Source organism: Malus sylvestris, chromosome 7, assembly GCF_916048215.2.
Source record: "Malus sylvestris chromosome 7, drMalSylv7.2, whole genome shotgun sequence".
Taxonomy (NCBI): domain Eukaryota; kingdom Viridiplantae; phylum Streptophyta; class Magnoliopsida; order Rosales; family Rosaceae; genus Malus; species Malus sylvestris.
Window position 1 is genome coordinate 3,979,057 of NC_062266.1, and position 27,779 is coordinate 4,006,835.

General features: G+C 39.0%; 3 protein-coding genes and 1 long non-coding RNA gene across 13 annotated transcripts; 1 reads left to right on the plus strand and 3 right to left on the minus strand.

Annotated features, from left to right (window-relative positions):
* Positions 1-4,060, minus strand: LOC126629651 (transcription factor MYB25-like). 2 transcript variants are annotated; one of them, XM_050299753.1, is made up of 4 exons: positions 3,779-4,060; positions 2,708-3,055; positions 970-1,092; positions 1-724 (listed from the first exon to the last, which is right to left on the minus strand). In XM_050299753.1, the coding sequence occupies exons 1-4, from the start codon at positions 3,830-3,832 to the stop codon at positions 302-304; spliced, it is 948 nt and encodes a 315-aa protein (XP_050155710.1). In that variant the 5' UTR covers positions 3,833-4,060; the 3' UTR covers positions 1-301. The 2 variants fall into 2 exon arrangements, with proteins under 2 accessions (XP_050155710.1, XP_050155709.1); XM_050299752.1 differs by lacking the exon at positions 3,779-4,060 and adding an exon at positions 3,176-3,746.
* Positions 1-23,521, minus strand: LOC126629647 (putative disease resistance RPP13-like protein 1). Of its 3 annotated transcripts, none has more exons than XR_007625816.1 (4): positions 22,654-23,521; positions 20,436-21,730; positions 19,512-19,982; positions 1-253 (listed from the first exon to the last, which is right to left on the minus strand). XR_007625816.1 is itself a non-coding variant. In XM_050299748.1 (3 exons), exons 1-3 carry the CDS (start codon positions 22,685-22,687, stop codon positions 19,626-19,628), a joined length of 1,686 nt encoding a protein of 561 aa, XP_050155705.1. In that variant the 5' UTR covers positions 22,688-23,521; the 3' UTR covers positions 19,240-19,625. The 3 variants fall into 3 exon arrangements, 1 of the variants encoding a protein (XP_050155705.1); XR_007625815.1 differs by having other exon boundaries at positions 1-121; positions 19,387-19,982; XM_050299748.1 differs by lacking the exon at positions 1-253 and having other exon boundaries at positions 19,240-19,982.
* Positions 8,924-16,086, minus strand: LOC126629642 (putative disease resistance RPP13-like protein 1). Of its 7 annotated transcripts, XM_050299739.1 has the most exons (11): positions 12,148-16,086; positions 11,995-12,026; positions 11,381-11,552; positions 11,014-11,282; positions 10,729-10,911; positions 10,592-10,690; positions 10,309-10,433; positions 10,005-10,203; positions 9,840-9,922; positions 9,547-9,756; positions 8,924-9,369 (listed from the first exon to the last, which is right to left on the minus strand). In XM_050299739.1, the coding sequence occupies exon 1, from the start codon at positions 15,923-15,925 to the stop codon at positions 12,167-12,169; it is 3,759 nt and encodes a 1,252-aa protein (XP_050155696.1). In that variant the 5' UTR covers positions 15,926-16,086; the 3' UTR covers positions 8,924-9,369; positions 9,547-9,756; positions 9,840-9,922; positions 10,005-10,203; positions 10,309-10,433; positions 10,592-10,690; positions 10,729-10,911; positions 11,014-11,282; positions 11,381-11,552; positions 11,995-12,026; positions 12,148-12,166. The 7 variants fall into 7 exon arrangements, with proteins under 7 accessions (XP_050155696.1, XP_050155693.1, XP_050155692.1 ...); XM_050299736.1 differs by having other exon boundaries at positions 10,592-10,911; positions 11,014-11,273; XM_050299735.1 differs by having other exon boundaries at positions 10,592-10,911; positions 11,039-11,282.
* Positions 23,522-26,227: 2,706 nt separating the features above from the next.
* LOC126629656 (uncharacterized) lies at positions 26,228-27,722 on the plus strand. Its single transcript, XR_007625820.1, has 2 exons — positions 26,228-26,485; positions 27,300-27,722. It is a non-coding gene; the product is annotated as an uncharacterized LOC126629656 (long non-coding RNA).
* Positions 27,723-27,779: the final 57 nt, after the last annotated feature.

Consider the following 27,779-nt stretch of genomic DNA (forward strand, 5'->3'; position numbering starts at 1 on the left):
TTTGCAGAACTTCTTTAATTTGTAGTAAGTACCCAGATCATTACTCTAATATTTGTACAAACGTAACACAAATGTATTGTGAAAAGATAGAGAAATTTGCACAGACACCACATGATGGGACCTATACATACTTTTCTGCTTGTATCTTTTACTTCCTAGAAATACGAACGTTTACACATATATCGTCGTTCATACTTTCGGCATAATTCTAGGTAGCACGTAGAATCCTTAAGCTTTTATCAGCTTCTGAAACCTGATTAGGCTACAAACAAATGAGCACATCTTACCAATCAGTCTTTGTCTAAGCTGTATGTTCACCGGTCTCAGATGTGGTCTGCATTTGTTTCCTACTTAATCTCGTAGCAATTAAACATATGAGAAAGATGGCAGGCAAAAGGGACAGTTTGATAGGATTATCATCACGCCGAATGTAGTAAACGTATTGGATTATTGAGCAAACACACTGAGTGATGCCTCCGACTAGACCATAAAGTTCAATGACAGAACCAAAAAGCATGCAACATCCCATCTTCCTCCAAACCACTTTATTTTTCCTACCTTTGTAAATCAGCTCACATATGCAAGTGAGTAGAGCTGCAATAGCCAAGAGCATTCCGAACAGCGCATACCGAGGCCTACTTGGGGATGAAGCTTGATCACAAGCAGCTGATAAAATCTCCATGCAAAGGCTAGTGACTAAAAAGATCGACTCTTCTGAATTTGGCTACATAATAAATTAGTAATGAGTTCAATTACAACTTCAGAGATATACAAATAATTATGCAAACAAAAGGCTAAACGGAATCAGAATCCACAGCGGGGCACGGGCAATGTTCCTAGTGATTGCTAAAGTAGAAACTCTAGTTACGAAAGTGAAACACCGTTCAAATTGAAAGAAGTAAAACTTGTAGCAAAACGAATCATGCCTTGATGAAATTGAGTGGGAGAATTAGAGATGAAACTCCACACCTTTGCTAAATTGTCGGCTGGTGCTTCGGACTCTCTCGCCCCGGCGTAGGGAACTTGCTCCTCCTCCACATCGTTAGGTGCTACATCAAGGGTCACCAGCGGTATATTCTCTTCCGAATTTGGCTGCATAATAAATTAGTAATGTTTCAATTACAACTTCAGAGATCTACAAATAATTATGCAAACGAAAAGGCTAAACTGTATTTTTGTCCCTCAAATTGTTTACCATGTTGTTAACTAATGAAATTGTGTCCGTAATCACATTTCTCCGCATAGTTTGACGGAAACATCGCATGTTGGTTACGTCAAAGGTTATAAACTGAAGAAAATTCTAAAACCCTTAAAGCAAAACGACTAACATATGTAGTTCCACTTGATCAATGCCTAAATTTAAAGGAAATGCGATATTGGACTCAATTGTAAACGTTAATCAACAACCGTATAGGCATTGCTATTACTATAGTCTAGAGTAGAGGTTGCAATTGCAATATTCATCTTGCCTATGAAAGAGGACTTCAATTTTGAATTAATAACAAATTGTGCCATTGTGTGTGGGCCCTTTTTTCACCCAAAGAACCCGGGTTGGGCCGTTGAGTTTGGGCCCAGGGTTCAAATAACAGGCGTGATGGGCTGGTTTGGGCACAGAGAGTCGAAGTGTCTCTTTGCCCCTTCGATCCAAATCCAACGGACAGTATGAGGGGCGTTTTAGTGGCTTCGATATCGTTGAGGGTTTTCTGGGATTTCTGTCCCTTGCAGAGAGAGGGGTGGGAGAAGTATGGGTGGCGTTGAGGGTTTTCTGGGATTTTGTCCGTTGCAGAGAGAGATGGGAGAAGTATAGGGTAGGGGAGAGGCTTTTCTGCCATTGGATGTGTGGGCAGTTCTTCACCCATTCCATTTCATCTCCCTCCGTTTTGGCTCTCTTCCCTCTCGCTCTTCTCTGCGCGCCTCTACGCATTTAGGATATTGGGAAGGCTTTCAGTTTGATGAAGGAAATTGCAGTTGATTTTGAAAGGGCTAAGCAGTTTGAGAAGGTAATTTCTCTAACTAAAAATTTTAATTTATTGCTTTTATACGAGAAGTGGTTCTAATTTCTTAAATGTGTAGGTGCTGCTAAAAGCCTGAAATGCCAACCTGGGCCGGAGGTGCTAGGAATTTTCTGATTCTTGCACAGTTTCTCATACAATGACTTTGCTTATATATTTGTTGTTTCTCTAATCCATCCAAGCTGATGCCACTAGTACTACGGTCTAGTGGTATTCTTCTTCACTGATAAGTGAGAGGTCTTAGGTTCAAATCTCGCCAAAGGCGAATTTGCACCAATTTATTGCTAGTCCATTGTGAGGCTAAGCCCACCCCTCCCCTTAGTGTAGATAATATAATATCGATAGTTCAAAAAAAAAAAAAAAAAAAAACAATAAGTGTCAGCTTACTGATATGGTTATTTGATGTTGATGGGCCAGCTTACTGATTTCAAGTTGAATTATCTGTGTTCGCCTGTATTTTTTTGGAGTTGGTTGAACTAAGATGTGCATTTTCTAGATTAGTGTCATTGAAAATGCAGTACGAAATCAGAATCCGCAGCAGCACACGGGCAATGTACCTAGTGATTGCTAAAGTAGAAACTCTAGTTACGAAAGCGAAACGAGGTTCAAATTGAAAGAACTAAAACTCAGTATGTAGCAAAACAAATCATGCCTTGGTGAAATTGAATGGGAGAATTAGAGATGAAATTCCACACCTTCGCTAAATTGTCGGCTGGTAGTTTTAATTTGAGGGTGGAGTTCCAGTGGTTCTTGATAGCGTTGTCGGTCCGGCCGTTGAGGAGGCGGGCGATGGTAGCCCACTTGTTCCCAAACCGAGCGTGGGCACGGATGATCAAATCATCCTCCTCAGGCGTGAAAGCCCCGTGCTCCACCTGCGGCGACAGGTGGTTAATCCACCGCAGCCGGCATGATTTCCCAGACCGACCGGGAATGGACTTGCTGATCAGCGACCAGTTCCTTGGGCCGATCTTCTGCACCAGCTTCTGCAGGGAGTCGTCCTCCTCGGGGCTCCATGGACGCTTGATCCGATCCATATCTGATTGCTAAAGTAGAAACTCTAGTTACGAAAGTGAAACACGGTTCAAATTGAAAGAACTAAATGTAGCAAAACAAATCATGCCTTGATGAAATTGAATGGGAGAATTAGAGATGAAATTCCACACCTTTGCTAAATTGTCGGCTGAATTGTCGACTGGTGCTATATTGTCGGCGGGTGCTTCGGACTCTCTCGCGGCGGCGTAGGGAACTTGCTCCTCCTCCGCATCGTTAGGCGCTGCATCAAGGGTCACCGGCGGGATATTCGCTTCCGACAGGCGTGATTTGTCCCGCATCTTTATATGGGACTTGATCGGGTTCCAAAATCGCTAACTAGGAAATGCAGGTGAGGCAGCTGTACTACTCAATTTTCTTGAACCTGAGTCTTCGAGGAAGGCGACTGGTAATTAGAGACAACTAACGTAATTTTTGGTCAATAATTGAGTGGACCGCACCTGTGAATCATAATTTTAGACAATTTTCAAAGAAAATGTCTAATAAAGACTTTTTCTCTCTTTTTCCGTGAGATAATTTCTCTCCTTCCGTGAGAGTTCTTCCCCTTTTTGGTGAGGGTTTCAACCTTGATCTAGATCTTTGGCATCGACTCTAGCTCCGGCTGGGGTCGATTGCCACTTTCCCCTTTTTTATGAAATAACTAATACTCTAGTATGTAGCAAAACAAATCATGCCTTATGAATTTGAATGGGAGAATTAGAGATGAAATTCCACACCTTTGCTAAATTGTCGGCTAGTGCTTCAGACGGGTCATGAAAAGCGTCAGTCATCTTGCTGGCCTCTAGTTCCCATTATTTTTTAGGTAGTTATAGTTATTTTAGATTCATCAATGTTCTTTGTATTGGAGTTGGATCCAAGGATTTTGGCATCTATTGGAATTCTTCTTTTGTCAAGCTTGAAGATTGAACTCTACTTCCTCAAAATCGACCACCAAAATTCAAGGCAGATTAATGTTTTGCACAAGCTAATCAAGATAGGACCAAAGAATTTCTCTACTGCCTAAAACGAATTTAGTTTAGAAGTAAAGATGTAATACAAAGGAACATTCATAGGGCACATAAATATAAGAAACTCCACAATCACCGAATTCTTGTTCCTAAACTTAAAAAAAAAAAATTAAAATCAAGTGAAAAAGACTTGCATAAATCGATTCATACCTTAGTTTGAGGATTTAAAACTTTAAATTACCATCCATTGATAAAAGAGCTTGTTTTTCCTCTATGAGAGCTCTTAGAGTTTTAGCCATAATTAACATAGGATAAAGATTGCGTGATGGTATGTTTGATTATTCAGTGTGGGTTTATTGAAAAATTTTAGTTTTATTGTTGGGTGTAAAAGAGACAATTCACATTTAAAGTTTAAGTTGGGTGTAAAAAGAAGTTATATGAGTTCAATTAAAATTTCTCTAAAGATAAAAAGGAAGAAATAGTTTAGCTTTGCTATTAAGAGTTTCTTATAGTGACTTTTGTTAACTTTTGTTCGAATGGGATGTTTCAGTGACTTTTGTTTAGATGCCAAAAACTTAAAGTTGAAAAATGCAACGCGTTTTATGGGGTGCGTCAATTTTGACCTAATCAATAACTTCCTATGTTCCCACCTACTTTTCCTCCGCCAACTGGAATCTGGACTTCTATTAGCATTTGGTTTATACGAAGAAAAACTTCGAGTTGAAGTTTAGTAATGCTAGGGAGATTAAATTGGCAGATAAAATTTTGTAAACTAAATGACATGAAAGTTGATGATTTGATTGTTACTTAAGCATTGATAAACGTGTTCATTCTTATTGGTGACACATCATTTAGTTCGCAAATTTTATCTACAAATTTAATCTCTGCATTACCCCATCAAACTTCTTTTGCCGTCAACAACATTTCAACGTACCGGTCTCTGGTCATCGTCCTTCGTTCAGATGTCCTGCCTTGCTCTCCTACGGAGAAACCAATCCAGTACTGCATTTTATGAACAATTGCTCCAGATTTTAGTTTCTTTGTGTTGTAATGTTGTGTTCTTTGTGTTGTCACTTAAATGTGTATTGTTTAATTTGAAGTAAGTACAGAGATTATTAGTCTAATATTTGTATTACTGTAACACAAATGTCTTTTGAAAAGAGATAGAGAAATTTGCACAGAAACTGCCTGATGGGACTTAGATATACTTTTCTATTCGTATTTTTTTCGTTCCAATCTAGAAATACGAATGTTTACAGATACATCGTCATTCATACTTTCGGCATAATTCTAGGTAGCACACCTTAAGCTTTTATTAGCTTCTAAAACTTGATTAGGTTACAAACAAACAAGCACATTTTACCAATCAGCCTTTGTCTAAGTTGTATGTTCACAAGTCTCATTTGTGCAAAAGGGACAATTTGATAGGAGTATCAGCATGTCGAATGTAGTATACGTATTGAATCATCGAGCAAACACACAGAACTAATGAGACTCACCCTACATGCGGGGCCAAGGGACCCACTATAATCGCATGAGGCCAAGGGGACACACCCACCATGTGGTGGTACGGGCCTGCTTTCCAACAACTCCCTCTGGATATTTCAACAGAGGCTAGTGACCAAAAAGATCTACTCTACTAAATTTGCCTGAAACATCGCATCGCATGTTGGTTACATCAAAAGTTATTAATTGAATAAAATTATAAAACCCCTAAAGCAAAATGACTAACATGTAGCTCCACTTGATCAATGCCTAAATTTGAAAGAAATGTGATTTCGGACTCAATTGTGATCGTTAATCAACAACTATATACGGATGTGTTTGTTTTGTTGAGCAGTTGTTGACGGGCATATAAAAAGACCACAGGATGAAGACATACAATCCAATGTTGTTGAAATAGTTGGGTCCAACATCCAGTCCACATGCATTACTTGCCCAGCAGACCCATCAGCTACACTGAGCATAAAACTTCCATTCCTGGTTATGGTGGTTAAGAATCTGAAGAAATATTTCACGTTTGAGATTCAAATTCTGGATGGCAAGAATGTCAGGCGACGTTTTCGAGCTTCCGATTTTCAAGTGTGTAAGTTTGCCCATGTTTATTGATGTTTATCAACCGCGTAATGGGTTGATCTTGCTGTTCTCTGTTTTCGTCTTTTCTTTTCCATTTGGTAGTTCAGGGAATATTCTGCTAATGACAAGGCTTCTTATGTTTTTCTCAAATATATATATATATATATATATATATATATATATATATATATCACAAACAAGTCTAAGCGTTTATGGTTGTCTTTTAAGATTCATTAGGCATTAAATCGGTCATATCGTTGTTTTAATGAACATCTGTCGTCGTCGCAAACTATTCTAAGCGTTTATGCTTCTTATGTTATACTGAACATCTATCGTTGTCGTTCTTTATTATTGAAGTGCTATTAGCTCGACTGCCGAAGAATTCTGATTTGAATTTATAACACGGTGACTGATAATGCTCCGCATTGTGAGTGATCGTACTGCTCTAGAAATGTCAAAGTGATAAAAGATACAAGAGGTTATGTATTTATTTTTGTTTTGTAGGCTGTAACTCGAGTGAAGCCATATATCTGCACTATGCCGCTGAGGATGGATGATGGCTGGAATCAAATCCAGTTTAATCTAACTGATTTTACCAGGAGAGCCTATTGAACAAACCATGTGGAGACGTTGCGAGTTCAGGTTCATGCAAATTGCCGTCTGAGGAGGATATATTTCTCTGACCGCTTGTACTCCGAAGAGGAACTTCCTCCCGAGTTTAAGTTGTACCTCCCAATGCAGGTAATTTAGATTGATCTAGTATTCTAATGCTCGTAATCATGCTTCTGTACCTTGTCGTTTGATGTCCACTCATTGACTATAATGTTTGTGCTGCACAGAAAGCATGATATGATGCAACAAAGGAGGGATCGAACGCATTGGAGCTGGATTTTGAGATTTTTTCAGATTGTAATTTGTGCTAGTGTGGCTTTTCGAAAACAAGAAAGAAACAACTAAGTTGTAACCATGGAAGAAAATATCGATAATATCGGCGAAATATCGCCGATATTATCGGTTTTTCAGGTAATGGATGTTTAAATAGGTATCCAAATGGTTTTCGGCAAAATATCGCGATATTTTTTTAACCGTGCTACTCGGAGAAGAACGCCGGAGCTTCTACAGCTCCGGCCGACCACAAACAAGGGTTCTAGACCCCGATCTAGGTATCAAACAAAAGCACGAGACGAGAGGAGTGTGTTTATACCTTCCATTTGCCATGAAACGACCCGTGGTGGTCGGAAAACCTCTCGACACCCACGGTCTCGCCGGAGATGGGTGCGCCTATTCCCGGGCTGATTCCGTGCTAAATCCTTGGTAAAAAGGACAGAATAACCTCAATAATCACATCCAAGCAACAAACCAACACGGAAAGAGAGGTTCGAGGCTTACCTAACCATAACCCATGAAGAACTCGCCGGAGGTTCTTGGGGTTTCGTCGAGTTGCGCAGACGGGAGAGAGAGAAAGAGAGAGAGAGAGACGACGGCGTGTAGAAGGTGATGACGATGCCGTCGACGGAGTACCACGAAGGGTGTGCGTGGGTGCTCTCGGGTGTGGGTCAAAGGGTGAAAGAGTGAGGGTCTTCGAGAGAGGGAGAGTGAGTGCAGAGAAGAAAGAAGGAGAAAGAGGTCACGGGGTGGGGAGAGAGAGAGATACGTGAGGGTGCTAGGGTGCTGCCATGTGGTAGCTTGAGAGAATTTGGAAATCAAGATGAATGGTCCAGATTTGGTTAAGATAGGGGACTAAAACGATAATTTCATAATTATTTGGGGAACCACGAAAATATATAAAAATTTGGGGTTGGGTTGTTACAGTGTGTCTGTGCGTGTGTGTAGAAGTGGGGTGCACTTTGAAGTGTGTGTGTGTGTAGAAGTGGGGTGTGTGTGTGTGTTATCCGAGAGAAGAAAAAAAAAATCCAAACCTGCTTTCAAAATATCCAGGCTATGTGTCAGTCTGTGTGTGTTATCTGAGAGAAAAAAAAATGCAATATATAAAGTGTAAAATATTGTACTAATTCATTATATATAATGATTGTGGTGTCTTTAAACTTTTTTCATTAATTACTACATATTTTTTACACTCACAATGTTTGCCAGCTCGCTATATAATCAATTTAAATCAGTTAAATCCATCATGCAATGCATTTCCTTCCAATTTTTTGTGATAAACTAATAGATAATTGACTAAATAAACATCTTGCAAAGTTTCAATTAAAATTTCCAAGTTTTTCTTACAATTTCCGTGGTTTCCATGTAATTTTTATCGATATCGATATTTTACCGATATTTCCATCGATATTTCCGTGTTTTCAGACTACCGATATTTCCGATATTACCGATATTTAATACCTTGGTTGTAACAGAGCATATTTTATGTAGAGAGTAATTTGTGTGGATCCAATCAAATATAATCATGAAGCAGAACTAACTGTAATGTTTGCTTGTTTCATTTGCTCTGTTTCTTCCCGTCTCTCTTCTCCTCCGCCGCCCCGCCCCGCCCCGCCCCGCCCTTATTTGCAATTATTCTTAGTGACACTACAGAAGTACGAGTGAGGTCCCGAAGTTCTGAATGTGCTTAATTTGTTTAATTCTGGTCCCTTTTCCGAACTTATTTTGTTAAAGAACGTCAAATATTGTTTCGCCTCGCGGTTTTGTTTTTCTCCCTAAATCTTAGTTCACCTCTTAGATTTCACTCTGTCGCTTTACACCTTGCACCTAAACTCTTTTGCCAATGCCAAAGGCAATTTCTGCACAATTTTTCACTTTCTGCACACTCCCTCTTAATAAAGTGAGAACAATATAACAGAAGAGAGAACCCTTCAATTTTTCAGAAATAAATAATGAAGATGAAAAGAACAATATGTTCATAACAGTTCATCTGCAGTATTCATCTAAAGATGTATTACCAATTTTCAATTGTCAAACTGCTGTGTTCTTGACAAGAATGAATGCTTTCGTGCCATGAAATGAACCGTCTATAACAGATATTACATGATTTTTCTACACATTTATATAACAAATGCTTCCCGAGTGTTTGTATTTGATGGGAAAGTAGCACCAGTGCAGAATAAGATGAAAAGGAGCAGCAGTGAAGGCGTAATGATCCACTGAGCAGAGATGCAAGTAGCAGTATTGGGGAAGAAGCTTTGACCAATATCAACAACAATGTCATCAGATTTTGGAGATGCATCCAAGTTCAAATCTTTGCTTCCACCAAAAGATTTCTCCTTCCCTCGTTTTCTTGGTGAACCAACACCGGTTTCCTATCAAAACTCAAGGGCACAAACCTGCTTAAGTGTCACTAAAACCTTATTTGATTGATCTTAGAAAAGTTGTTTATTTCAACTTTTCAGAAGCAATTCTGAAGAAACGAAAGTGATATGGAACTCAATTTTTGTTATCTGCACTGCAGTGTTCAATATAAGAAATATCGTTCCTGTGAAATGTGTGCAATAACCACCCACCTGTTCTAGTAACATAATGTACTGACTTCCAACAAGCGCAGGCATGAGGGCAGTGCTACAAATAAACCTCTCTCATTTTTATTTTTATTTTGTGGTCGTCGTCACCCGTTCTCACTTCAACAGCTGTGTATGTACAACAAGAACATATCTGCACCCACTCGAAGATGGCAGCGACATGAAGATGGTTCTCTTAGCTTGGGGATCTCTATCCTGCACATATATGATTGATTTAGTTAAAAACAGAACTCCATGTTGGCTCCAAAAGATGCTTGCCTCAAAGATTGCCATATGACCTTATTCTTTGGTAGAGCAAACCTTTCACATTGGACAGATCTTTTATTTTGCTCCTCAATTCATCGGCATCCTGGACAAAAGACTGAAAAGATCTTGTCACTCATAACGCAGTAAACAGGACAAGTACAAAGTTATAATCTGCATAATATGTATCTTCTACTTACTTTAGTGTTAAGAGCCTCACAAAGGAAATTCAAAAGCCTAAGCTTTTAGGAGAAGCTTAAGGCATGATATCCATCCCCGCATCCACTAAAACACTCTGCGGGCAGCTCCTTCATAACGGGGTCAACCTTAGAGACCCTGGATATCAGGTTCTCCAAATCTTGGAACCATGAGCAGTTGGTGCTTGCTTGCGCTAGAGACCTAACAGAAAATAAAGTTGGCGTAAACCACATAAATTATTTTCACCATTAAAGCTTACCAAAAGTACTTTACACATAACTATAATACACAAGGTAGAGTTCTTACTCCTGTACGAAGAAAAGCATATAGCTATGAAATTGAACAATGGAAAACTGTTCAGGCCGTCCACTTCCTCCACACGATAGTTCTCGAAGAACAGATTCAGCTTGGGACTTTTCAATTTTAAAAATCTAGGGTAAAAAGAAACAAGAAAAGAAAATGGGATTTCAAGTGAATTGGAAGTTCAGGAATGTTTTAGCACCCAAAAAAAAGGGTGCACAAAATCAATTAAAACAAGTTTAGAGCAACATTTCAAACAAATATATAATAGAACGAAAGTAAGAATTACCTCGCTAAGTGTTTCACAGAACTTAACAAAAATTGGAGACCATTTCTCACATCCTCAGCAGCTAACGGTGCCCTGAGGTAGGGGAAGCTCAAGATCAACCTCTCTGCTCTCAAAGCGGCGTTCCTTGACCCTGCGACACCCTCTTGCAGCCTTGCCCTTGCCCTTGGCATCATTCTCATTCACAGCACCACCATCACCTCTGCTGCATTACAAGTTTCTATCAACTTGTCCTGCTTTGCTGCATCCAAGTACATCACATCTTCGCTCTGATCAAGGGTGTTCTCCTTCCCTCGTTTGCTAGTTGAATCAACACACATTGCCTGCCAAAACTTGAGACCATAAGCCCTCTTAAACAGAACTTAAAAACAAACCAACACAGTATCAATATGCATTTACAAAGAAAATACTATAACCAACAGAACCTCCATCTCTGCTGCCAAAATCAACCTCTTGAGTCTCAATATTCCCAGGCCATTCCTTGACTTTACAATGCTTTCTGACTGCCTTGGCATTGGCATCGTTATTGCTCATAGCAGCAGCACCATCTCTGCTGCCATTACAATTTTCCATCAACTCCTCCTGCTTTATTTTCTTAGTTTCCAGCTCAACAGATTGTGGAGATGCATACAAGTGTTTTCTTGGCAAACCAACACCGGTTTCCTTTCAAAACTTGAGGGCATATCTGCACCCACTTGAAGATGGCAGCAACGTGAAGAGAAGATGAGAAAGGCATGCAGCTTGTATTGAAAATAAAGCAGTATATGAGTAAAACATCATTCCAGGGGTTACCTATCCAATTGAAGGAGAATCATATTCATGCCGCACTGCAGGGGAACCATTCATGAACAACTAATTGATGGACACTTAAATCATTGGCCTTAGAAGATCCAATCTCTTCAGTTCCACAGTTTGCTATCTGCATCAGCAAAGCCGACCAACACGGCAGTGACATAACTTTGCCCTGAAAGCATAGTTGACTTTCACTGTTAACATTTAACTAATATATAAGCCTAAATGATCAAAGATAATTCTACAGATAGATGTAACATATTTAGAAAAGCCTTAGGAATAATGCCTTCACATTTTCCCCTACGTTTCCAGTTTTATCATCGCAATCAAACTCCAAACGTGGGAACAAAATTTAGACATGATTTGACAAGGAAAGATAGCAATGTGAAAGTTTTAGTGGGAGCAGAGTAGTAGTCACTTGAGGTGTGCCAAGATGCAAAATAATAAGAAAACTCTGGAATCAGTACTCCTGAATTGCTTATTCCTAAAATATTGAGTAAACAACTTCTGTAGAGAGATTCAAATTTTATTTGCAATGAAAACAGGAAATAAAAAAAGATATCAAAGTCCTTCACAAGAATTAGAGGCAAAGAAAAGATTGCGTGGAGTTTTACCTTCACGGGGTTTAGCCGTAGATGATATTGTCCTGAAATTTAGTTGAATTAAACGATTAAAAAGTGATTGATTGATTACTTAAACACACAGAAAACAACTGAAGAGAAAGTCTGAATCTTGGCTATGGAATGAAAATGGTGCCATGTGCGTACCTCACTTTGACTTGAGATCTCAAATGATGACTTGGTCGTCTATCTGTATGCAAGGAATGTGAGCTATCTTCACCCACTCTTCTCCCGTCTTCTCCTGACACCTCTTCTCCAGAGAAGAACACTTTTTGATGCTCAGGAAAGAGAGCGATGCCGGAAGACCCTCTTTTGGCAGGAATTCGAGACTATCACAGTCGTGAATTCGGAGCTCCTGAAGACAAGTGAGGTGTTGAAGTCCCTTTCCCTCCAAATATTTCAGACTTTTCATTTTAGAGATTTTGAGTCTGTGAAGAGTGATGGGGAGCAGCTGTTCCTTGAGCAACGCCTCCAACACATCTTCGCTGCTCTTGATATCAAATGATTGTAGGTTGGGAGGCAAACCCCCTTCTGCAAATGACTCAACATTTGGAAGTTCGCCTATATGCAAATATCGAAGGGCTGTGAGGGTGTGTATTCGGTCGGGCAATAACTTCAAATTCTCATTCCCCCAGACTGAAAAATGAGCCAGGTTGGGAGTGGGCAATCCCCCGTGGGGAAAAGATACCAGATTTGGACACCCATAGATATAGAGACGAGTGAGATTTTCATCTTCAGCTCCTTCACTAATGGAAAGGGATTCTAGATTTTTAATTGCGCTGATAATAAGAAATGAAAGTTTGGGGAAAACACCCAGCGGGAAGGACCTCAGTGAATCACAGCTCTCCCTCAATCTCAACTCTTGAAGGGATGTCAGTTTGGCCATCATCTCATGAGATAGGAATTCTAATCTCCGGCACTCTTCTATTTCAAGAAGTGTCAACGAAGTGGGTAGACCATTTCTAGGGAACGACAAGAGTGATGCGCAGTTAACGAGACTTAATCTTAGAAGACAATTGCTCAAGTGCAGCCGCAAGCATTCTCCGCGACTAAAAAATTGAATCTTAAGTTTGGCAAGCGAGGAAAGCGACTCCGTCTCCAGTAACGACGAGAGACCAGGGCATCTAAGTATCTTCAGTTCTTCAAGAGATTGTCGGAAGGACTCCGTGTTAACGATGAGAGACCACGGTATCCATCTCGTTCTGGTAGCCCTTTCATGTAGAACCTCGCAGTCGGACACAGAAAGTTTTCTCAAGCAAGGAAGATGATCGGGCAAGTTTCCCCTCAGCTTCGGACATTTCTCTAAATTCAGCTCCTCAAGACGAAGAAAGTCTGGAGATTGACCACTACCTAGACTTGACAGCCATTCCTCCCACTCCGGCATCTCTTTGAACTCTAGCTTCTTGAGAGATTGAAATGGCTGACTTGAAGAAGCTTCATTACCTCTGTAGAACTCAACACCAATACTCATGACAGATTTCATCCTTTCTATATAGAGCTCTTTGAGAGCGGGTAACCGTCCAACTGGTGGCAACCACAAACAAGTACTACAATCAGTGAGACGCATGACTTGTATGTTGGAGAAAGAAGAGTCTCCCAACCAATCCGGAAACCTGGTTCCACCATAAAATCTGATGGTCAGCTTCGCCAAATTTACGGAAGGTTCTAGGCTTTCCAGTACATGTCTCTCTTTGATGGAATCATATGTATCCTCATGACCCCATGCCAACTCTACTTCGCTGAGATGTTTCTTATCCTTCAAATTGGCCCCCAAGGCATCCATAGAATTGACTACATTTTGCAAATTCAAGATAGATAATTTTCCTCGAAGGTGCGACAATTGCCCCAATTCTCCAATGCCACCTGACCCAGTAGATTTCCCCAACACAAAAGCAGTCAATGTTCTCAAACTTTTTAGTCTACCCATTTGCACCGGCATCTCTTTTACACAAGTTCCACCAATATCAAGATGACGCAAATTTATCAATTTTCTCATGTCTGCAGGCAGTTCAACAAGTGAGGAACAACCGAACAACAATAGAGTTTGCAAATTGTACAGAGTACACACCATATCTGGTAGCCTTTTAATTGCAGTGTAAGAGAAATCAATGTAGCGCAAGTGCAAGTGTGTACTAATGCTATCAGGTATTTGAGTGATATTTTTATATCTTGACAGTGACAACACCCTTAAACATTTTAGTGCTGGTAACAAGTCCTCTAGAACCTTAATGCTTACATAGTTCTCATCCCACTCCCTGTATGGTCTTAAAGACATGGGAAATAGGGTGCGCAGACACTTAATTTCGTCCAATGGCTTAAACTTTGCAGCAGTATCAAAACTTCCTCTCATATATGACAAATGCCGAACTCGTTTAGGATCATGTGGCTCTCCCTCATGCAACCTAAAACAAAATTCTCCAGACACAGACATAGCCAAGTCGTTAATGAGATCATGCATTGTGAAACTTGATTTCCCAATTAATGAACTTTGAAGTAGTGATCGTGACAATAGTTCATCAAAGTATCTCTTGCCGACCTCTTCCAATCCTTTACCACTCTCAGCTTGTGGAATTAAACCCAATGCCATCCAAAGTTGAATTATATTTTCCTTTTCAAATTCATAGTCCTTTGGGAAAATTGAGAAATAAGCAAAGCATTGTTTCAAATAAGTAGGGAGATAATGGTAACTCAATCTTAAAGATGGAAGAACACCTTTATCATGCAATATCTCCCAAAGATTGTTGTTCAATATGTGGCTCCATTCCTCGTAATCCACATTACAACCTAAGAGACCCCCAAGTGCTTTTGCAGCTAAAGGAAGACCATTGCACTTGCGTGCAATTTGCTTACCAATTTTGTCCAAGTCTGGATGCGCACTAGGATTTTCATTTCTAAATGCATGTTTTGCGAGTAACAACCAACAATCTTCATCCGACAAATGTTTCAAGTAGTGAATAGGCACGGTGTGCACTAAGGATGCAACACTTCTGTTTCTCGTTGTTACAATGACCTTACTTCCCCTCGCCCCATAAGTAAAAGAAGCTCGTACAAGATCCCAATCACTATAGTTGTCATTCCAAAGGTCGTCCAACACAAATAGGAACTTTTTCCCCGTCACTTGTTCCCTTAGTTCAACTTGAAGCAAGCTATCTTGAAGACTGCAAGGTTTTGAGCTAATTGATTCAATAAGGGTTTTAGTTACCCTCATAGCATCAAAATCTTCGGAAACACATGCCCAAGCAGTAACATCAAAATGCTCTTTTATTTTTTCATCGTTGTAAAGGACCTGAGCAAGGGTTGTCTTACCAACCCCGCCCATTCCCACTATGGGGATTACTGATACATGGCTGCTACTCGCATAATCAGATAGCAACGTTGTTTTCAACTTGTCTTTATCTTCGTCCCTACCATAAGGACAAAATTCATGCTCAACCAAGAATGTTGTGGGAGTTCTTTGAGAAATTTTCCCCTTAACACCTCCTATAAGACCAAGAAGATTAATTTGTTTTGCGAGGTGTTCTAACCTTTGGAATAACTCTTGTATCCTACCATTCATGCTTTGATAAAAAGGATTAAGAAAGGTAGATAGGAAGTTCCACACCTGGGTTTTCTTAGTTTGATATTCAGCTTCCACCTTGGAGCGCAAAGCTTCAGCATCGATCTCATCGAGTAGATCCTCCGCATCAAAGACAGCATGTTTGAGCTCGTCGAGCCAGCTTCCCACAGCAGGGTTGACAATCTGCTTCTCCTCTGCATCATTGAGCACTGCATGAAGGGTCAACAATGTCAACTTCAGCTTCTCCATGAGCGAACGATCAAGCTTTTTCCCCCGAAACAGATCCAAGAACTCGCCGGAACCAATCTTATCGCACATCACCTGGACGGAAGCAGAGAGAAAAGCCTCTCCAATCAAAGCTCCTGCCATCTCTTTGTGTTTTTCTTTTTTCTTCGAAGAATTGTTGGAGGTGACGAAGAATGAGAGACTTTTAGGATTTATTATTTCGGAAAGAGATGACTTGATATAATTTTCGGTCAATAATTCAATGGACCCCACACCTTAATCATAGTCCTAATTCCCTATAATTTAACTGATAATTTCCTAGCAGGTGGTCAATAATTCCCTGGACCCACACGTCAATCATAGAGTTACATTTCCTATAATTTAAGTGACAATTTCCTAATAGTTGGTTGGTGTGAGAGTGACAAAGTGTGGGTTTGGTGACTTTCAATCGGCGTCCTTTGAGGACATTAATATATGAGACTTTGAATTATCTTCTTTGTGAGTGTGTGTGCATGAAACAGTTAATCATGTCAGGTGTTTCCGTGAACTAAAACAAACAACTCAGCTCGAATCGTATACTCAACTTATAATGTCTTTTAAATAACTTCTCGACTGAGCTCAAAATTTATAATTAACTTTTATGTGCCTATGGATGGTAATTAACCAGAACATCTCTATTATCTTGTTTATGTTAAAAGTTGCGTTGGGATTTACTTTTAGACGGGCAGATACAACACATGATTAGTTAAATTAATCACCTAATTAATTAAGATTAAGATTGGAAACTTCCGTTTTTTATGTTATCATGTCATCAAGCATGTTAGTTAAAGATTCGAAACAAAGAGAAAGAACCCATTTGTGCGTAGCCAAATGCAATAGTATAGTTATAAGTGCAAGCAGAAAGAGACCATCACGAAAGTCTGAATATATGTTTAATATTTATTATATTCTGTGTGGAAATCGTCTATTTATTGACCAACTTCACAGCCCACTTGAAGTTTCTCTCCTTTCCCACTAAATCAAAAAAATAAAAAACATGGAAGAAAAAAATTAATGCTAGAGACACGACATAAGGTTTTCCAAAATAAAAGCCAAACAAGGACCTCCCATCAATAGGTCGAGTAAAGTTGGCTTCGCACTTCTGTAATGATCTATGTGGTCGTCGATATAAGTTTGTTGTGTCTATCGTTTTTTTTTTTTTTTTTTTTGACGAATTTGTATTGATGACGTTTTGTGGTGTAGGTCACTGCTTGCGGTAGTTGTATAAGGGTTTACAATTGTTTGTTTATGCAAAATTACTCCAGATCAATTTCTTGGTCGCTGAAGCTAATATACCCGATTAACTACTCTGTAATTGTTTGTGCAGTTCAATGAAATATCACTCTATCGTTTCTTGTCAAAAAACAAAAAAACAAAAAAAGAGTGATTTCGTATTTGAATTTTGATGTAATAATGGATCATCTAATTTAACCGATTAATTTTTGGTTTATTGTTATTCTCTTCCCAAAGTTTGAATTTGTTGGAGGTCGGCTAGAGTTCATATAATTAAACTCCAAATAAAAACGATGCACAATGATAACGAAGAAAAAGTTGTATGATTGACCTAATTATAGAAACAAGAAGACTATATCCGACCGTTAAGATAATAATTATATTACATAAATGTATGTTTTGTAGTCAGTCCTCAAAATAAATAAATAGTGCTAATTGTACTATTCTTGGTCACCAAAGACCAAACCATATTACCAACGTTGGCTTAGTAGTGAGGAAGGCAAGCAGCGTAGATCGATGTAGACAACAGACAGGGCACCAACCACCAAACTATACTAATATGTATGTAAATATATTGGGTATCTTTTACATATCTTTCACTATTCTAATTGTGTATACATGAACTTCTTGTTGACTTTGTCTTCCAAGTGGTATCTCAATGAGATATTGGCTAAATATCAAAGTGGGAACTTTTATTGTTTGTGTAAATCAAATAGCTCGTACATAGTGGCGAATTCAGAATTCGAACTTTGGGGATTCACAATGTTAAGTATCCGTTTTTAAATAGAAACATATTTTTAAAAAAGAAAAATGGGATCAAAATTGACTTTTAGGGGCATGGTTATAAATTCTTAATACATATATAGCAAGAACTTAGAGTGGGTTCAAAAAACCAAAAACCGAAAAAAAAGGGGGACCAAACACCGAACCAAAACCGAAAAAAAAACCGAAAAAAGAAAAACCAAACCAAACCGAACCGAATCCCTTTACACCTTATGGATGTATGCCCATAATGATTCTTTTGTGAAACTTTGTTGCCAAGTTTGAAACTAAGCCTAGGGTGTTTTCAAGGAGCATACTTCGTTCAATTAGGGTGGATATTCCATTGGTTATAAAGGAAAGTTTTGGAACTTAAAAGAGCTTCTATATTGGTTTGGTTTTTTAATAGATATGGTGATCATTTTATTTGCAATTGAGGTTGTTGATAGAATATGATTGATTTATATGATCTTATATATGTACAACTACCTTCCCACTTTTCCCATTTTCTTATTATTTGTCTACTAATACAAAGTCTCTTTTCTAAATTCCATATTAAAAAAAGATCAAGTTTTATAAAATAAATAAATAAAACCCGTATCGAAACCGAACCAAACAAAACCAAACCGAAAAAAAAAACCGAAAGAAAATCGAACCGAATCAAAGTTTTGATTCGGTTTCAATTTTGACAATAAACTGAACCAAATGAAACTCTAAATGACCCAATGAGAATTGGCCCAAAAGGAAACCCAGCCCATAATAATCATGCCTAACAGCCCATTAGAAATGTAATAGGACCAATAGCCTAGAGTCCAACAAGTCTTCTCCACCTTGCAATAGCTCTCAACTTTGATAAATGAATAGTGCTACACTTATTATCTATTTGTACCACCTTTAGAATAAATGTAGAACCCACCAACACAGTAGGTCTCTTCTTAGTAAGAGAGATGGAATAATGGATGGTATAAATAGATAGTAAAAATAACATTTTTGTTGATAAACAGGAAAGTAAGTATGAAAGCCTTTTACAATTGCAATGTTGACTGACTGTTAAGAGTGGTTAAGTGGACTTTAATACACTAATTCTGAATTTAAAAAGACTATTTTATCTTTTATCTAATCCGATCTTCCAATAACTAATTAATTAAAGAGTGAACGCTATAAGTATTAATATACTAAATTAGTCATAGGAATTAGATCAGCAGATGTTCTTAATCACTTAAATTACAAGTCGGTTGATTCATGCTATGGTATTTATCTATTGAAATTAACTTCAACTTATGCTGCTGGGGCATATTGCCACCAAAAGAAAAAGACTAAAGAAACATTTATGCCACCTCACTTAAAGCTTCTTGTGACAGTCACCTGCAACTTTAGCTGTCCAAAAATCTGATACATATTTTGTGCAATATTTGCAGAACACACTATGAAATAATCCTCCATCTTTGTTACTTAAATGCGTATTGTTTAATTTGTCGTAAGTACTGAGATTATTACTCTAATATTTGTACACATTAAACACAAATGTCTTGTGAAAAGATAGAGAAATTTGCATAGACAAAACTTGATAAGACCTATATATATATTTATGCTCGTATCTTTTCCTTCCAATCTAGAACTATGAATATATTATCGTTCATACTTCGGCATAATTCTAGGTTGCACGTAAAATCCTTAAACTTTTATCATCTTTTGGAACCTGATTAGGCTACAAACAAACGAGCCCATCTTTACCAATCAGTCTTTGTCTAAGCTGTATGTTCACCGGTCTCATCTGTGGTCTGCATTCGTTTCCTACTTAATCTTGTAGCAATCAAACATATGAGAAAGATGGCAGGCAAAAGGGACAGTTTGATAGGATTATCAGCGCGCCGAATGTAATAAAGTATTGAACTATCGAGCAAACACACTGAGCGATGCCTCCGAGTAACCCAAAAATTTCATTGGCAGAACCAAAAAGCATGTAACATCCCATCTTCCTCCGCACCACGTTATGTTTCCTGCCTTTGTAAATCAGCTCCCATATGCAAGTGAGTAGAGCTGCAATAGCGAAGAGCATTCCGAACAGGGCATACCCCGGCCTTCTTGGGGACGAAGCCTGATCAAAAGCAGCTGATAAAATCTCCATGCAAAGGCTGGTGACTAAAAATATCCACTCTGCTGAATTTGCCTGCATATTAAATTAGTAATGAGTTCAATTAAAAGATCTACAAATAATTAAGCAAACGAAAGGCTAAACTATATTTTTGTCCGTCAAACTGAATACCATGTTGTTAACTGATGAAATTGTGCCCAAAATCAGATTTTCTCCACATGGTTTGACGGAAACATTGCATGGTGGTTGCATCAAAGGTTATAAACTGAAGAAAATTCTAAAACCGCTGGCAGAATGACAAACATGTGGTTCCACTTGATCAATGCCTAAATTTGAAGGAAATGCGGTTTTGGACTCAATCGTAATCGTTACTCAACAGCCGTATAGGTATTGCTTTAAGTGCTAAAGTAGAAACTGTAGTTACGAAATTGAAACATGGTTCAAATTGAAAGAGCGAAAACTGTAGCATTTAGCAAAACAAAAATGTTGGTTTACTATATGTGATGAAGGCTTATGCAGTTGGAGTACCTCTGTCCTAGCGGAGCGGCGTTTTTGATGTGATTCTCTCCCCTTCTGCCTTAATTGTTGTAGTAAACAAATTGGGAGAATGCCAGCAATGGAGGGTAGCTCCCAAATATTGGTATGTAATATGTGATGCCATTCCTCAGAACCAGAAGTTGTGCTTCGTAAGAGACCCCCTAGTGCTCGTGCAATTAAAGGCAAACCATTGCACTTGCGAATTGCAGTTTCCCTATCAGTTTCTCGAATGTTTGAATGTTCAGTGGGGTTACTGTCTCCCAAAGCATGTTTTAAAATCAACGACCAACAATCTTCATCGGACAGCGGCTCTAAGTAGTGAGTAGGTACATTGCGCACGATTGAAGCAACTGTTTCACTCCGCGTTGTTATCACGACCTTACTTCCCCCTGCCGCATAGAGAAAAGGAACTTGCAGGAGATTCCAATCATGATAGTTCTCATTCCAGAGGTCGTCCAACACAAATAAGAATCTCTTTCCCCTCACTTGGTGTTTTAGCTGGACCTGAACATAATTTAGATCGGTAATGTCACAAACAGTCGAAGTAATTGACTCGAGCAGGGTTTTAGTGACCCTAACAGCATCAAAATCTTCGGAAACGCAAACCCAAGCTTGAATATCAAAATGCTCTTTCACTCTTTCATCGTTGTAAACGAGTTGAGCAAGTGTTGTCTTACCAATCCCGGCCATTCCTACTATAGTAATGACAGAAACATTATTCCTGCCTTCGGCATCAGAGATCAACAGTCTTATCAACTCTTCTTTATCATCATCTCTACCAACTACAAAAGATTTATCAACCAAACAAGTTGTTGGCATTTGTGAAACCTTCCGAACACCTTTTTGAAGACCAAGAATGTCCTTTTCGTTTGCAAGGAATTTTAATCTATGATATAACTCCTTTATCCTCCTATCATTCAAGCGTTGGTCAAAACGACTGAAAGGCACAGAGAGGAAGTTCCACACCTGAGTTACAACGGACTGATCTTCTGCTGCCATCTTAAGCCCCAAAGCTTCAGCTTCGATCTCATCCAGAAGGACCCCCGCATCATAGACCGCTTCTCTCAATTCATCAAGCCAGTTTCCGATGGAAGGGATCTCAAACTCCTTCTGGTGTGCGTCATCGAGCACTGCATCAAGGGTTAACAACGTCAGCTTGAATTTCTTCTTCAGGAGTGACTTTTCAAGCTTCTTTGGCCCAAACATGTCCCTGATTTCGCGCGAATCAATCCGTTTGCAGAGCTGCTGGATGGAAGCTGAGAGAGAAGCCTCTCCGGCGACCAAAGCTGCAGCCATTTTTGGCAAATAAGTTGAGATTCTAGCGTCTTCGATTGCATTGACTTGGAGATATTATTGTTCGCACGGTTACGTGTGCGGTGGACTATGGACTCAATTTCTCTTAAAGTGTGTCTGACTTAGGCATCAAAATGCCGTCTAGCAAATGCCGCATTAGGATTGGTCAATTGATCTTTCAATATTTTTTTATTTTGGAATTTTTTGTCAGTTCTACCTCATAGAAATAATTTTAAAGTGAAAGCACAATTTTTTACTCATTTCTAATATAATAATACATTAAAAGTAAAATGAGGTAACAAAATTAGTTTTGAAGTCACCAAATACATTTTTCTGAATATATTTACATTTATTCGTTATGTATGATCACTCTGATCTAAAAATTCGGACTATAGACAACTGGCCACAACGGTTAACGGTAAGCATTTGAAAATTAAGGAAGGGCGCCTAGATTTGCTTAGGCACCTGTCTTGGCAGCCACTTAGGTCGCATACTCTCACTCAAAAGAAAAGAGATCACTTTTATTTTGTAAATTTTTTTTTTTTTTGTAAGAGACTTGTTGAATATTTGGATGAACAACCATTATATTCTGTTTCCCCATATTTTCATTATGTTCTAATACTTTCTAATTTATGTCATTCTATTTTTCAATTTATGCATCCAACACAATTATGTATTTTTTAAGTATAAACATGTACTTATTTATACAATATGTAATAAGTTTACTTAAATCCATGCTTACGCTCAGCTTAGCCGCCTAGGCATTAAACCCCATCTGCCGCTCAACTAGTTCATAGCGTGTCTTTTAGATACTTTTGTCTGAATAGAAGTGGGAAAGAAATTGAAACAATTCTTTTTAATATGTGGTAGAGAATTCCTACTTTATTACGGATTAAGTCTAGAGAATGACCTTTACCTGGACAAGGTAGCCATTCCTCCAACTCCGGCATCTATTGAACTCTAGCTTCTTGAGAGATTGAAATGGCTGAATTAAAGAAGCTCCATTACCCCTGTAGAACTCAACACCAATACTCATGATAGATTTCATCCTTTCTATGTAGAGCTCTTTGAGGGCAGGAAGCCGCCCAACTGGTGGCAACGACAAACAAGTACTGCAATCGCTGAGATGCATGACTTGTATATTGGAGAAGGAAGAGTCTCCCAACCAATCTGGAAAGCTGGTTCCACCATAAAATTTGATGGTCAGCTTCACCAGATTTACCGAAGGTTGTAACATTTTAAGTACGTCTCTCTGTCATGTAGTCATCTGCAGCTTTAGCTATCAAAAAATCAGACAAAGACTTAGTGCAATATTTGCAGAACTCTGCGAATAATACTCCATCTTTGTCACTTAAATGTGTCTTGTTTTATTTGAAGCAAGTACTGAGATTAGAGACATTTGCAGAGACATCACCTGATGAGACCTCTATATATTTACAGATAATCGTCATTCATACTTCGGCTTAATTCTAGGTAGCATGTCTTTACCAATCAGTCTTTGTCTAAGCTGTATGTTCACCGGTCTCATCTGTGGTCTGCATTGCTTTCCTACTTAATCTTGTAGCAATCAAACATATGAGAAAGATGGTAGGCAAAAGGGACAGTTTGATAGGATTATCAGTGCGCCGGATGTAACAAACGTATTGAACTATCGAGCAAACACACAGAGTGATGCCTCCGACTAAACCAAAAGGTTCAATGACAGAACCAAAAAGCATGTAACATCCCCTCTTCCTCCAAACCACATTATTTTTCCTACCCTTGTAAATCAGCTCACATATGCAAGTGAGTAGAGCTGCAATAGCCAATAGCATTCCAAACAGCGCATACCCCGGCCTTCTTGGGGACGAAGCCTGATCAAAAGCAGCTGATAAAATCTCCATGCAAAGGCTAGTGACTAAAAAGATTCACTCTGCTGAATTTGCCTGCATAACAAATTAGTAATGAGTTCAATTAAAACTTCAGAGACTTACCAATAATGCAAACGAAAAGGCTAAACTGTATTTTTATCCGTCAAATTGAATACTATATTGTTAATTGATGAAATTGCAACCAAAATCGGATTTTCTCCACATAGTTTGACGGAAACATCGCATGTTGGTTACATCAAAGGTTAACTGAAGAAAATTCTAAAACCGCTAGCAGAATGACTAACATGTGGTTCCACTTGATCAACGCCTAAATTTGAAGGAAATGCGGTTTTGGACTCAATCGTAATCGTTACTCAACAACCGTATAGGTATTGCTTTGAGTGCTAAAGTAGAAACTGTTGTTCAGAAACTGAAACATGGTTCAAATTGAAAGAGCGAAAACTGTAGCATGTAGCAAAACAAAAGTATTGGTTAACTATATGCAATGTATTAAAAGCGTGAGGCATGGGCGAGGCGTCCGAGGGATAGCCCAGCCTAGGCGTGAGGCGAAGCCTTACGGGACTTTAAATAATAGGGAATTGCTGAGAAAAACAGAGGAAAGAGGTGAGAAAAACAGAGGAAACAGCAGGGTTTTAGATATAAGAGTAACAGACTTGGCCAAAACGACGTCATTTTGGGCCAAGTCATTTAAAAAAAATTAAAGACTTGGCCAAAACGACGTCGTTTTGGACCAAGTCTTTAAAAAACAAAAAAAAAACCCTCCTTCTCCGCGGTCGTCTTCCTCGTGAAGACGCCGCACACCTGCAACCCTAAACCCAGATGGCAGAGCTTGAAAACAGAGCATTCGACTTCGATTTTGGGTCGGGGATGGATCTGGGAACGCCCTCCAACCGCCTTTAGGCGCGCCTCAGCCGCCTAGTCTCGCCTCGACCACGCCTCGGCGAGTTTTCTCCCACTCCCACTGGGCAGAGGCGTTATCACTCCCGCCCCGCCTCCAAAGCCGTCTAGGGGCGCCTCGGGGCGCGTCTTTTAAAACATTGACTATATGTGATGAAGGGCGCTTATGTAGTTGGAGTACCTCTGTCCTAGCAGAGTGGCGTTTTTGATGTGATTCTCTCCCCTTCTGCCTTAATTGTTGTAGTAAACAAACTGGGAGAATGCGAGCAATGGAGGGTAGCTCCCAAATATTGGTATGTAATATGTGATGCCATTCCTCAGAACCAGAAGTTGTGCCTCGTAAGAGACCCCCTAATGCTCGTGCAATTAAAGGCAACCCATTGCACTTACGTATTGCAGTTTCCCTATCAGTTTCTCGAATGTTTGAATGTTCAACGATGTTACTGTCTCCCAAAGCATGTTTTAAAATCAACGACCAACAATCTTCATCGGACAGCGGCTCTAAATAGTGTGTAGGTACATTGCGCACGATTTAAGCAACTGTTTCACTCCGCGTTGTTATCATGACCTTACTTCCCCCTGCCGCGTGGAGAAAAGGAACTTGCAGGAGATTCCAATTATGATAGTTCACATTCCAGAGGTCGTCCAACACAAATAAGAATCTCTTTCCCCTCACTTGGTGTTTTAGTTGGACCTGAACAAAAATTTCCAATAGTTGGACCTTAACAAAATTTAGATCGTTAATGTCACAAACAGTCGAAGTGATTGACTCGAGCAGGGTTTTAGTGACCCTAACAGCATCACAATCTTCAGAAACGCCAACCCAAGCTTGAATATCAAAATGCTCTTTCACTCTTTCATCGTTGTAAACGAGTTTAGCAAGTGTTGTCTTACCAATCCCGGCCATTCCTACTATAGTAATGACAGAAACATTATTCCTGCTCTCAGCATCAGAGATCAACAGTCTTGTCAACTCTTCTTTATCACCATCTCTACCAACTAAAGAAGATTTCACCAAACAAGTTGTTGGCCTTTGTGAAACCTTCCGAACACCCTTTCGGAGACCAAGAACATCCTTTTCGTTTGCAAGGAATTTTAATCTATGATATAACTCCTTTATCTGATCATTCATGCGTTGGTAAAAACGACTGAAAGGCAAAGAGAGGAAGTTCCACACCTGAGTTACAACGGACTGATCTTCTGCTGCCATCTTTAGCCGGAAAGCTTCAGCATCGACCTCATACAGTAGGACCCCCACATCATAGACCGCTTCTCTCAATTCATCAAGCCAATTTCCGACGGAGGGGATCTCAAACTCCTTCTGGTGTGCATCATCGAGCACTGCATCAAGGGTTAACAACGTCAGCTTGAATTTCTTCGGGAGTGACTTGTCAAGCTTCTTTGGCCCAAACATGTCCCTGATTTCGCGCGAATCAATCCATTTGCAGAGCTCCTGGATGGAAGCAGAGAGAGAAGCCTCTCCGGCGACCAAAGCTGCAGCCATTTTTTGCAAATATGTTGAGATTCTAGTGACTTCGATTGCATTGACTTGCAGTCTTGCAGATATTGTTGTTCGCACGGTTACGTGTGCAGTAGCTGTGGACTCAATTTCTCTTAGGGGGTGTATTCAATTAGGATCCTCATAGAGTTTCAGGGAATTAATAATTTCGGGGTATTCAATTAAGAATTTAAAAGATTTTATAAAAATCTTGGTGTATTCAATTGAGATTCTTAAAGACTTCTTACAATTCCCTATAAATTTAGGTGTATTCAATCATAACTTTTTGAAAGTCTCTAAAAGTTTAGGTGTATTGAAAAAGGAATTGGATTTTAACGGATTTGTGATTTGGTGGATTTTGGAGGATTTCAAGGTGATATGTATAAATACCAAAGAGCTTGGCAAATCTCACCTCAACCCTAGAAACTTTGAGAGATTTTGAGTGTGCTGCTCTCTCCTCTCTAGTCTCCGTTCGAGCGAAGGTACAATCTCTGCAACTTCTTCCCATTATTCGTCTGCTTCCATTTGTCCTTGTTGTGAAGGCTGCGAATTTGTTTCTTTTACCAAACAACTACGGCCAATGAAAATTCCCATATGCCTTAGATATCTTACAAATCTGGGATATGCAGAAACCGAACCAACAGACAAATATAAATTCAAAGCTTACTTGTCCAGTCTCCAATTTTTTTATTTTTTTTTGGTTATTTTTTGGTTAGGCATGAGGAAAATTTACCCTGAATATTTTATCATCCATGTCATGCTAAGGAAAATTGAATATTTTTATGTTGTTCTTTCTAGATTAGTGGAAATTTATATAATATAGTTAGTCCACTGCCAAGTCTTCCAGTGCCAAGTCTTTCTATGTTAGGGTTAATAAAACAAAAATCTAACTACAGAAACCAAGCAGGTTTAAAACCCTAATTGAAGCGAAGAAACAAAGGGAAAAAACGACCTGCTCGTTTGTTGTTATAGTCATTATACTTGTTGCATAATCACTATTAATAATATGTCAATCTGTTGTCCCAATCCTTTTTATAGTCATTTATACTTGTAATCTCTATTATCATGTTATGCTTTTATAGTCCTTTTTAGCTCTATTTCGAGGTATTTGATATCATCTCCAAGATTTTGTTGGTAACGGTCGTGACCCCGTAAATGCGAATGAATTATTTAATCTTCGACATGCTTTCTTGAGAAACGTAGTGGAGAGGATATTTGGTGTATTTAAATCTCGTTTCACAATTTTTAAGTTTGCACCTCCATTTCCAATTAAAACACAAGCAGAGTTAGTGTTAGCTTGTGCAGGGTTGCACAACTTTCTTCGCAAGGAGTGTTGTTCTGATGAATTTCCAATCGAACCAGAAGATGATGAATCTGAAGATGAAGATAATGATGATGAACTAGGTAATCAAACTCAAGAGCAACAACGACAGATTTCTAATGCATGGAGAGCTGGCATAGCTACAAATATGTGGACAGATGCTGTGAATGATAGCATTCAAAGATGAGAAATAGAGAATTAATTGTTTTTACAGATTGGAGTATGCAAACACCTGGAGAGCAGCAATATAACCTGGAGAGTATTCAAACATGGTTGAACGCTAGATAAATCTTTTTGCTTTGAGTAGTTATGTTTATATAAAATTGTTGGGTTTTTTTAAAAAACTTTGATAACTAGTTTATTTTGACACTAATCGATCGGTTCCTCTTTCATTTTGATAGCTAGTTGAAAACATTGCATATGAACTTGGTATTGCAATTTGGTATTAGTAGGAT